The following is a 12,413-nucleotide window of genomic DNA, read 5'->3' as shown; positions in this document are numbered from 1 at the left end:
TATTTAATGTAAATAGAATGAAATACAGTGACCTTTCCCTTCAGAAACCTGATCCTGAATTTCTTGCACAAATAAAATTCCCAGTATTTATTTTTAACATATTGCATAGTATTATTGATAAACTTTACCTTAAGTTTTAATAAACCAAAGAAATGGGATAACAGATACTTGAACTCAGTAATTGTATTGTATGGTTTTAAGTAGACCAAAAAACTTACTGCAGGTTAAATGAATATTCAGTAGTTTCGTAATGACAAGAACAAGAGAATTCTGTGCTACAGTGGACAGATGAGCAAGACAGAAACAAGCCCATTAATCTATGTCAGCTTTAGCTACGTGGCATAATGACAGTCTTGAAGTGGTCTTGTGCACAAGGAACTGCTGTGATTAGTCCACAGGCTGTTCTGCAACTAAAAGATGGATGTCTTTGTTAATTTATTAGGTTAATAGCTGACCTCTGATGTCAAATCACCCAGCAATAAAAAGATCTAAGATCTATTTTACTCATGAAATGTAACACTGTATTATGTAATTGTGAAATCACATCAGTGCATAAGGAAATATCTAGAGTCATTATCTTCCAGAAAATCCTTTGTGGTTTCTTAGAAAATCAGTGTACCACAGCTACTTGGGCCTGTGGTAACCATTTTGCCTGCAGCTATGATTCATCAGTCACTGGGGCAAGATGAATGTTACAGTAAATTAGAATCAAAAATAGGGAAAGGGAGATTAGGGCAAAGCTGAGCCACTGCAAACAATAGACACTGAGGTACCCATGACTTTGTAATTAGCAGGTCATGTCAGTTCTGCCAAATTCTTTACATGGTTTGCTCTTCCTCACGACCATATACAGCAATAAATTATGAAAGTTTTCCATTATACTACATTTTAAGGTAGCTGTTTGCAGAGTAACCCTGTTAATTTTTATAGTCTGATAGCATATGTAGAATTTCGCCATCTACTCTGTGTTGTCTGTAAATGATGTATATCTGTCACAGTGTGAAATATTTGAACCTTGCTAATAAGTATAATTTGTTACAATTAATTTTGATTTTTTTTTTTGTCTTTCTCTCTCACCCTAGTATGAAAGCAAGGTAAAAATAATCAGATTACTTGCATGACTTGCATGTGTTAGTAAGTGCAGCTTGAAAGCACTGGCAGCAATGCAGAAGCAGCGTGTGGGCAGTATTTACACCAGCTGCTATGCTAAGGCGGTTAATTCAGCGAGTTGCTCCTGCTGCATCAAGCAAAGCTGCTCCCAAGTGCTTAACACTCTCATCTTACACACTGTGCACATGCCTACACAAACAACTTTTTCTTCACACAGCTGCTTACTTCAGCTGTGTTTGTTGATGAGACCAGACCGAGGTAGAGCTCAGGTGAGCTGTGTTGCCAAGTTTCATTCTGACCCTCGGAGCTGGAAGAGCAACATAGTCCCGGGTCAGGTGAGGAGCCCTGTGCTCCTGGGCAGGGAAGTGGTTACTGAGGAGGATGAGAAAGCTAGGTGTAGATTTTTGTGATATCTGCTGCTTCTGAGTTTAAGAACAGGAGGACAGGAAAGGTCACCCATTCCTGATTGTTTCCAATTTGCAACTATTGGTGTCCGTTATTTTGCTTTGATATGCTCAGATGTGTAATGAACTCCGCTGTTTTGCAGCTTAGTTCATGGCATGAAGTACAAAAATGTAGTTTCCTTCCCCAGTCCGGAGAAAGATTATTTCCTCCCAAGCTCCAGGAATCTTTTCCTGAGTTCCCTTGAAATTGATCCAAATTTGGAAAAAACAAAAGAAAACAAAACAACAAAAAAAGTCGAGATCTGAGGCTGCATCTGAAGTACTGCATCCCTGCATCCAGTTCTGGGCTCCCCAGTTTAGTAAGGACAAAAAAATTACTGGAGGGAGTCCAGCAGCAGGCAACAAAGAAGATTAGGGGCCTAGAGCACCTTTCTTATGAGGAGAGACTGAGAGAGCTGGGTCTGTTCAGCCTGGAGAAGAGAAGGATGAGAGGGGATCTCATAAATGTTTATAAATATCTCAAGGGTGGGTGTCAAGAGGATGGGACCAGACTCTTTTCAGTGGTGGACAACGATAGGATAAGGGGCAATGGCCACAGACTGAAGCACAGGAGGTTCCATCTGAGTATGAGGAGAAACTTCTTTGCTTTGAGGGTGCCAGAGCACTGGAATAGGCTGCCCAGAGAGGTTGTGGAGTCTCCTTCTCTGGACACATTCAAAACCCACCTGGACACATTCCTGTGCCATCTGCTTTGGGTGAACCTGTTTTAGCAGGTGGGTTGTACTAGATGATCTCCAGAGGGCCCTTCCAACCCCAACCTGTGATCTGAATGAACTTCCTTGTTCTGTATGTTTTGGAATGGAACAGGGGAAAAAAAGTCTTAGGAAAACATCAAGCAAGTATTAAATGTTTACAAGGATGTAGAGTTCATATGGGTTGAGAATTATAAGACAACAATGGCAGTCTGTTGCATGAGTGCAGTCTGTACTGGAATAGGGCAGGAACAGGGTGGGAACATGGGTGTTTTCTGGGTGGCAAAGAGAGGAGACAGTGAGCACTGCTGACAATGACATGGCAAAACTCATCTGCTGCTGGGAAGATCAAGCTATGAAGGAACTGGGGAAGAGCTAGGAAAGCAAATAATAAAAAATGAAAGGTGACCATAGCTACGTGACCGTAAACAAAGCAAAGTACGGATTATTTTAGTAAACCAGATGCCTAGTTTCAGATATGTAAATTTGCTAGAGAACATACCGCGCTTGCTAGGATGGCTGTAACACAAAGAATGGCTTTCAGTATCAAAACATGCAGTAGAACAGTATCTGTGCAAATTAGTTTTGTTCTGTAATTAATATTCTTTAAAATATTTTCTTTCCTTCCAGGGAGCTCACATGCTTGGGTTTTTTTTTTCTCCCCACAGTTCTAACTCCTCATTTATTTTCCCAATTCATTTTTCTTTCTTTGAGCTGTCCATATTCAGATATTCTACTGAAGACTCATGGGTAATATTGTGAGCGAATTAACTAGTGCTTTTTTGTCTTTTTGGATTTACTTTTCATGATATGAATGGCAGCTTTTTTCCTGAAGTGATTTTATAAGGCTTTTCTTCTTTCAAGCCTGGTTCAGATGTTGCCAGCAGTAATGATCGCACTCTGGTGTTCCCAGGCCTGGGAAATCATACTTTTGCATTCAGCAATGCTAGCTTTGGTATTATTTTCAGGAGGTTTCTCGTTTCTTCTGGCAACCAGCTGATGAGCCAAACCATGGAACTTTGCAATTCGGTTACATAATTTTCCTGTCTTGGATGGATAGTCAATTTCTGTAACAAACCTGTAACAAACCTAACAAAGTATGGATGAAACATCAGTCTTCCAGTTAAGGTCTCTCCTTATTGTCATAATTTTCAAGCTGGCACGTTTCTGCTTTGCTTAAGGAACAACTACTAACTTCATAGCTCACTGCATTTAAACAGCAAAGGTGACAGCTCTCCTTTACAAAAAAACCCCAAAAAAACAAACAAACAAAAAAATTAAAAATTAAGACTGTTGTCAGTTGAAGATGAGATGAATCTCCTGTTACACCTTTGAGTGATGGAAGGCAGACTGCAATATGTGCTGATAAGTTGTAGAAGGAAAGATGTATTCATTTGAGTATGTGTGTATTAAAAAAAAAAAAGTCAAGCATCTGTGCATCTGAAAGTGCGTGTGAGTGTCTAGCTGTGTTCTCCTTAAACTCTGTTTTTGAAAATACATTCTACTTCTAAATGTTTTTTAGGCCTGAAGTAAACTTAAAGAAATACACAGGTTGCCTCAAAGAAATTGAAATTTCAAGGACACCATATAATATATTGAGTAGTCCTGATTTTGTTGGTCTGACCAAAGGATGCACACTAGAGGTTAGTCTGACTTCCGTGTATTTTGGTCTTAATGGGTGTAAATGTTTTCTGGTTTCTGATTGTATAATGCATATTCAGACACACATAGGGATCTGACCTGAAAATCAGAGTGGTTCTGTTTTATAGAAAGAAAGATTAACTAGTCTGATCAGCAAGCAGACCAGTTTTCCAGATCCTAACTTCTTGGACAAAATTCCTGGACAGTTGTAATATCCCTGTCCCTAAGGAGCAGGATTTTCTGAATTCCTTAGCAGTGGTGTAACTCTGTTTTAGATGACTAAAACGGGAATTGTTGGCATTAATGAGGGAGAATTAGGCACTTACAATATTGCAAAAAGCTTTAAAAATGTTGATACACATAAAATATAAGGATTAAAATGATTTTTTAAAAAAATGTTAATATAAAATCATTCACTACAGGAAACCTGAGGTACTTTGAAAATCACAGTGTGTTTGGGGGTAAATGAAACCAAATCACTTTTGTGATAGGGACTGTAGAGCACTTACTGTTTAGAGCTACCACTGAGCTGGAAGGCATATTTCTTACTGATCACAAAGAATGTGCAAAATTGGTGTAATTATTTTAACTTTTAATACAACTCAAGTCTATTTATTTTTAGTTGTTCCTTCTTCTAATTAACAGGCTTTCAATGCATATGACATTCTAGGAGTCTGATTCTAAGTTTGAGAAAGAATATAGTAATTTTCCATGGAAGAATCTTCACATAGAAAAAAATATTTCTGGTGACATGTCTCCCAATAAACAGTTTGTATTTCTTCCCTGGAAATGTATGCTATTTAAGATACTTTCGCAAGCACATGTATCATCTAGAGTTCCATATCAGGAAACACTACAGCAAATCAAAATGAGTTACTGTTAGACACGTGCTCTTTTCTCCCAAACACTGAAAATTTCCTTTGAACAGTGACTGGAATGCAGACAGGCCAAAATAAATATGAGTAGCCTATTTTGCTCTGTTCATCAGTTCTGTCTTTGGCCTTCATCAGAGCAAAAAGCACACAACAATAGGACTCTCAGACAGGATAGTAGACTAGATGGATCAGTCATGAGATGGCCATTTTTAAGTTTTCAGGTTTGTGACAAAACTAAACTATAAACAACCAGATTGCACAAATGCTTTTAAGTCTTACGAATTTAGGTTTGGCAAAAGTTTTCTACAGAAGTTCATATTTGTTTGTATTTTTTGTATATTCCTTGCTGAACAGGAAAACCAGTTATTTTGGTGTTCTTCTGTTGCTGTAAATCTTAGAAGCTTTTCACAATATTTTGTAACTTTTGAGGTTTCAGAATTTGTAATCTAATTGAATTAACCATTTTGTTGGGGAATTAAATAAAATATCCAAATTCTACAAAACAGGGTTTGTAGGATAATTAAAAAGAAGTGAAGTAAAAGCAAAAGATAAGGACTGGATATACGCTTAATTATTTAAATGCCCTCAGATTTCAGAGAAAGGTGAACATCAACAGCAATGATTTTATCTAGCATAATCTGTTATGCTGAGTTCTACTGTACTGAAAAAAATGGCGAGTTAGTTTAGAAAAAGTCACTGTTTCCATAGAGTGGTCTTCCCCATCTGGAAGAGTACAAGAACTGGCAGTGATTAGAGAAAATCTTCAGGAGTATGCACTGATGTATTATTTGATGACATACTCTACTCTTTAAATTGTGTTAATGGCTACCAATATCCAAAGAGTTGGGCCACGCACAACTGCTTCATTTATGAACCTGAGTCATCAAGAAAGCAGTGGTGCTTAGAGAAGCAATAATGATGAAGGAATCATGACTGATTAAAGGAAAGTATTTTCTGGGCACATTTGACAAATAATAGAATCTAGTTTATGTTCATATTGGCTGTTGTATTGATTTAAAAGCAGAATCTCACTGTATTAACTCAGTGGAAAACTTTAATATAAAAAACATCTGTAAGCAGTTATTTTTAATCCAAGAGGATACACCGAAATAAAACTGGAACTTTGCCTTCCCGTAAGACAGAAATACTCTAATGAAGGCAGATGTAAACAGGTAAATCAGTGTTTGCACAACAGTTTGAGAAGTAAATTGCTTAGTGGTTATTATTACTTTCCATCTCTTCCCACTACTTATATTTATGTAGTTTATTACTTTAGTTAAGAAATCTTTCTGCAAATGCAAACTCTTTCTTTTAATGCTATTAATGGACTTTCCTATTCTCTTCCTCCTACAGAACATTTACACGGTGAGCTTCCCCAAGCCAGGTTTTGTGGAACTGCAGCCCGTCTCCTTTGACACAGGCACAGAAATCAACCTCTCCTTCAGCACCAAGAATGAGTCTGGGATCATCTTGTTTGGCACAAGTGGCACAGTTGTCCCCCCCAGGAGAAAGCGCAGATACACTGGAAGGAAAGCTGCCACTCTGAGAAGAAAGCGCAGACAGACGGGACAGGTATGAGGAACCTAGGGAAAGAGAAAGAAAACTGACAGTTTTACTGAACTTCTTCCACTTGATTTGTTTCAAGACAGTCAGATGTTTCTACTTAAATTAAAAGTCAGTGCTTGGGAATACATTATTTCTAATGTTATCCTTTATCTGATAGAGGCTCAGAATTTTTTTTATTTTAATTGGAGGAGCTGTTTCTCTTAAAGATTTACAGTAAAATACTCATTACTTGTTACTAAACAACAACAGATTTGGGCTTGTGTCATATAGGTGCTTCCATGTTGTTTTTTAAATCAAACCTAAATGTAAGAGAATACTCTTCTTCACTCATTCTGAGGACTACTTACACATTATTAATGCTTGGAAACATCTCTCACTCCTGTTTATATAGACGTAAGTAAGGATTATTCTGCTTCCATCCAAACCCCTTGTTTGGGATCACTGCTGTGGAGTAAAATAATCAAGAGAATTCCAGCATCTCCTTCTCTCCCATAAAATACAAATCTGCAGTATAAATCCTTTCTGAAGAAGAGGATAGGATCAGTCTGTTCAGAGGAAGTACACACAGAGTCCATGTGACTAACTGGTAAAAGCATGATTGCTGCTAGAAGTAATTAAAATCTTGATTAATTAAAAACCTTACAGACAGATATACTACAACAGAGATAAACAGGATATTTTGGTGCTTTCTTTGTTCTGGATTTCTGGGAAATGATATTTCATTTTTCTTCTTCCTGTCTGTTTTGGAAGAGACCTCTCAGTGACCTGGAGGAACATGCTCCAGGGACAACACATTATGGTGGCTCACCCACATGACATTAACTTCAGGGTAGGGGCTCCTTTATTATTACCCAGTTCTACAGGTCGGAGAAGTGAGCATGACATTCATTGCTATAGCAACTGGAGGTCAGATCCTGAAATCTGCTACAACATTATATTGGTTGCTAGAGTAACTACTAGTGTGATTTGCCAGCCCTCCAAACCCAGAACTCACACTGAGATCTATGCTGTTCAGGGCTTGATAGGTTTAAGACCAGGCCTTGTAACAGCAAAAATCAGAAGAATTGTAGGTTAGAAGTCTCCATCTTTCCCTGCAAACAGGTATGCAGAGAGTTAAATCTTTTGTTGAGGCTTTCCAGCATGACCTCATTTTATCCATTCCTCATTATAAAAATGCAAAACGCTCTGAATACGGCAGCAGCAGCAGAACCAAAGCTACAGTATCTTGACTATGGTAAGCAAATTAAAAAACAGTGTAAGAAAATAAAACATACACACTAATGTAAAACTGAGTGAAATAATTTGTTTCCAAATGTAACTTGCCTTCTAATACCAACATACACATTGCAGGCCTACTATGCAGTGTTCCTGAACAGAGGTCGACTAGAAGTGCACATCTCCACTGGGATACGGGATCCCCACAGAATCACCGTCAGACCAGAAGCTGGCGAGTTCCACGATGGCAGAGCACACTCCGTCCGGATAGAAAGAGCTAAAGGGTAACAAATACCTGAAAGTCCTACAGACCACACAGCACAGCTAATTCAACAAAGCGAATGTACCAATGTCTTTAGCGATCCACGCAAATTTTTAGAAGTTAGTTTCTGACAGGGCTTATTGCTCTGCAGAGCTGGGTTTACATGCTTTCCTAGGCTATCAACCTATTTCTCCAGAGATCTGAATTTGTATCTTTAGCCTTCTAGTACTTGGCAAATATATTTTATAATATTAATCAAATCTGTGGATGAGAAATACTGCTGCGGTGCAGTAAATCCCCTTTTCAAGACATGTAGAGAAAAAACATTTTTAAAGTGTATCAGCAGCAGCCGCACAGCAGCCTGGAGCCTATTTGAGATGCTGACTCAGTCGGTTATTATTTATGGCCTGGAACACCCCTTGTTCCAAATAGGTTTTGTTGTGGACATTTGGACACACAAATGTGTAAATAATGTGCAGACATTCAAAGGATTAGGGCACTATCTACAATGTTTTTCTGCTTTGTTTAAAAAAAATCAGAAAGAATATGTAACATCTAGCATGTTACAAGATGCAATTATCCAAGCCCACTGAACACTAGGCTTCACCCTCTCACTCGCAAACACTGCAGCCTTCTTGAGCAACAATCCTGTCTGTTTAGTCCCCAGGTGCTCTTCTGTCTTGCTTTGTCCTTTGTCAGTATAATTTTCTTACTGAATTTCTATTGTATCAGTAAAAAAAAAAAAAAACTGTAATAATGCCATCAGACAATCTCTCCTCAGCTTCAATTACTAGTTCAGTGTAAAACTGCAAATTCTTTGGGAGAAAAAAAGTTATTTCAGAAATGGATGACTACATTTTGTGAAACATTTTGTGTCACTGTGACAGAACACAAATGTGCAGATGATAATAAGAAGCTTTAAACAACAAAGATCTTTTATGCAGTGATATATCAACTACAGTAGCTTGACCTGTGAGAGTACATCACGACACAATTGCTGTACAGTGCCATCCAGTAATGCTTGTTCAGATGGAACCTCTGTTACAAAACAAATCATTTGAACTTTGCAGTTTCTGTAACCTGAAATAATGTGAAAAGATTCAAGTTAAGATTAACTCATCCTCTGCTCATCACAAACTCAAGCTTTATTTGATTAAATATGAGGAACATCCTTTGAAAACTCTTCAGAGAGATAATTGTCCATGTAATTACGAAGTATTTGCTTTCTCTTCTGAGATAATTACAGGATACTGTTGAAGACTAATGCACATCATTGTATGGTTCTGCTTGGTGCAAAAATGTTTACTATGGTAATGACTGGAGACGAAATAGTGCATGCTGATGAAAATGAGACAAATCAGTAGCCATGGCTAAAATGCAGCAACACAAAGGCTAATTCAAGTCTTGACAGTCTAATTTCCCTACACGTCCTCTCAAGGCAGTGAAGTGCCTTCTCTGGGACACTTCACAGAACCTAAATTAGTCTGTTGCTCTGAACTACCCCCAGAGAAATCTCTCCTGTTTCCCATGCTGAAGGGTCTGGGGAAAATCCTAGAGATTGTCCCAAAAGATAAGTCTTTTAATGCCTGCTTTCTCCAATCTTTTGAAAAATTAACCACTTTCTTACTCTACAGCTTTCTAGACCAAATGAATCCATTCAAAACTATGAGGAAATAGGACAATTTGCATGTAGTACAACAGTTATACAATTCAGGCACTTAAGTCACTATCCACTTCTATCTAGGACTTGTGTAAATAAGCCAAGTGTTTGTTTTACATATGAAAACTGGCTTCTTTTCAATAAACGTTTTCAATATTCAGTTGGTGACTTCTATAATTATTGTTAATGAAGAATATTGAAGTTAAATGTAATTTTGTAGTTGAAAAAAATGAGATTATTTGCCAGAAACTGATTATTTCTGATGTGTCTTGAGGATGCTCAGTAATTCTGAAAAATCAAGCTGCTTCCTTACAGCTACCCAACTTAGGCTTAGATAATTAAATTAGTCAAAGATGCTTGAATAATTAGGTCCTCATGTTTAGCATGACTGTAACATATTTGAAATGAAACCTGCACTTCATAAATAATATCAGAGTTTTCTGGAGACATATATAGCTTTTTGTCATGGTCCTGATTCTCTCCTGACTAAACTGTATTAAATAGGATCTAACAACATAAAAAAATGATGCCGACTAGCATTCTACATTCACCGTCAGAATTACTGAAGTTCTTATCCATCCTTTGCAACTCAGTTCACCTTAAGCTGAATTTGTTCGGAAGTTGGAGGTTTTCTATGTTTCATTAATGATAAATTGTCCCAAAGACAGCAGTTCTATTTCTGACTCTTGTCACTATGTTTTGTTACATATATTACTCATCAAAATAATGCACTGTCTCTCAGTTCCACAGCCCTGATAATAATGGTGCTTTCTCAGTATACATAATGTATGGCTTGGCAACCTAGATTTTCACTTTATGTCTCCTTTACTATGTTTCCTTGTAAATGTGGTATGAACCCACAACTAGCCCTTTCCTCTTTGTTCTTTTTTCTATTCTTTGACTTGGTTTGGTCAGCCAATGGTCCTGTGCATCAGAGGCTTCTGCCTTCCTCTGTTCAACTTGAACAGTCATCTCTCTTCCATGGGACAGCTTTGTCTTTAACTTGTAGCATGTGCATTACCCACAAGAACAAACCATAGCACTTGTATCACTACCTGGAGAGCAATCAGCAGTTCTACTCTGCAGTTTCCCTCAGAAACAAAAGCTACCAGATCTTTTAGAAACTCTACAGTATGTATCTGTGGTCAATTCTGCAATAAGAGCAGTCTGTAGCCATGTTTGTTCCCCTGCAAGAAGGTAATAACTTGTACAAACCAGGAAACAGGGAGCCCAAACAAAACACGACCCCATGCTGTCCCCGTCCCACCGAGCACTAGATAATTATATCAACCATCACTGCATGGCCAGCTGGGCTCTCACCAGGTCAGTGTTGCCACACTACAAACCACTTCTTTCGTTCAACCAGTGAGCAGTGATATTATCACCTCTTCACAGCACAGCTTTGCCAAGCTCTGTCAGAGAACTACCAAGCACAGTAGGAGCTGAAAACCTTCTAGTGGTTAATATGCATTTAATGTGAGCTGCTAATTATATAACTTGGGTTGCTCAGTGTTATAGCTGGTGTAGGAGTAAATGAGGCCTGCAGAGTGGTGATTTCAATACAAGCAATAACCAGAGTATAATATATATTTCATTGTTTTTCAAATATTTTTTTTCACAGGATGTTCACTGTTCAAGTAGATGAAGACAAAGGCCAGACTCAGAGATTACCAACAGACCTGCCCATCTCTGTTAGGAAACTCTTTGTGGGGGGTACTTCTTCTCAGTTTCAGACTGCACCTGTCAGAAACATACCACCATTTGAAGGCTGTATATGGAATCTTGTCATTAATGCCACGTAAGTCTCACTGATGCCACAAATGTCCAGTTAATGAGGTCTGGTTATCTATCTTGGCTGTCAAAAAAAACCTAATTGTTGCAAGGAATCATACTAACAGCAAATCCTAGAATTTTATCTGTTTTCTTAATACGCCCTTCTCTTTCTTTGTCTGCAATATACACTGCCTAGGCTATGCAATTAATGAACTGCTTTACAGAAAAGCTAACCCCTGCCTACTTAACCATAAAATCAGAGAAATTCAACAGTAACACTGGTGTAAAATTTGCCTCAGTGATAGATATTTATGGTGTACTACAACACTTTATTTTAAACAAGGTTGATCTCCAAGTGCATACAAATTCTGAGAACCACCATGAGAATGAATTTGGATGCTGCAGTAATCTGGAAGGAACATTTAAGTAAAAAGAAAAGGAATGGTGAATAATGTAAAACCTCTGTAGAAAGTTCCCATCTAAGTTTTTCTTTCATATAACTGAAGTACCTAAAGTAGGATCTCATAATCCCACAGTGCATAAGTGCACATGAGAGAGAACTTCTCCACAATGTGATTCAGCCTACCCAGGCTGGTGAAGTTTACCGAAGAGGATACCTGTCTCTCTGCAATGACTGTAGGAAGGAATGCCAATGGTGACTGACACCTCTAATATAAGTGTCCTGCTTCTTTACCTAATACAGATGGGATGAATCCTGGCTCTTGTGTCCTGTGAAGTGGAATTACACTGCAGCACATAGCTATTCTTTATAAATGGCTAGTAAAAAGGCAGAAAAACTAATAACAGACATCAATTTCTTTGTGTATTCTCAGCCCCATGGACTTTGCTCAACCCGTGTCCTTTGAAAATGCAGATATTGGACGATGTCCCTCTCTAGAACCAGAGGTTAGGCCACCTGAGGATGAAGATAAACCAGTCCATGCAACAGTCCTGATCCAACCCGAACCAGACACCAATGGGGACAAAGACAGACCAGAGACTCCTCCTGCTTCCCCTCCTCCTCCAACACCATCTCTGTCTTCAGCACTTGTAAGTGTAAATCACTTCACTCAGGTAAAGTTTGAAAAGTTTCTCTTCCAAGGCAAAATTGAAAAGTTAGTCATCAAGAATAATGAAGTAATTTGGTACAAAAAG

At 38.2% G+C, this 12,413-nt stretch overlaps 1 protein-coding gene across 5 annotated transcripts in view; it reads left to right on the top strand.

The window, feature by feature from the left end:
• Nucleotides 1–12,413, top strand: part of LAMA2 (laminin subunit alpha 2) — a 362,981-nt gene that overhangs the window by 333,097 nt on the left and 17,471 nt on the right. For all 5 annotated transcript variants that reach the window (XM_065833304.2, XM_065833299.2, XM_065833305.2 and 2 more), the window contains 5 exons: nt 3,789–3,909; nt 6,136–6,354; nt 7,699–7,847; nt 11,107–11,283; nt 12,092–12,308. In XM_065833304.2, the coding sequence (XP_065689376.2) occupies nt 3,789–3,909; nt 6,136–6,354; nt 7,699–7,847; nt 11,107–11,283; nt 12,092–12,308 (883 nt within the window). The remainder of the gene's footprint in view (nt 1–3,788; nt 3,910–6,135; nt 6,355–7,698; nt 7,848–11,106; nt 11,284–12,091; nt 12,309–12,413) is intronic.

Source organism: Patagioenas fasciata, chromosome 3 (assembly GCF_037038585.1).
Source record: "Patagioenas fasciata isolate bPatFas1 chromosome 3, bPatFas1.hap1, whole genome shotgun sequence".
NCBI classification, from domain to species: domain Eukaryota; kingdom Metazoa; phylum Chordata; class Aves; order Columbiformes; family Columbidae; genus Patagioenas; species Patagioenas fasciata.
Note: the sequence above shows the minus strand (reverse complement) of the source record. Positions and strands in the feature narration are given on the sequence as shown.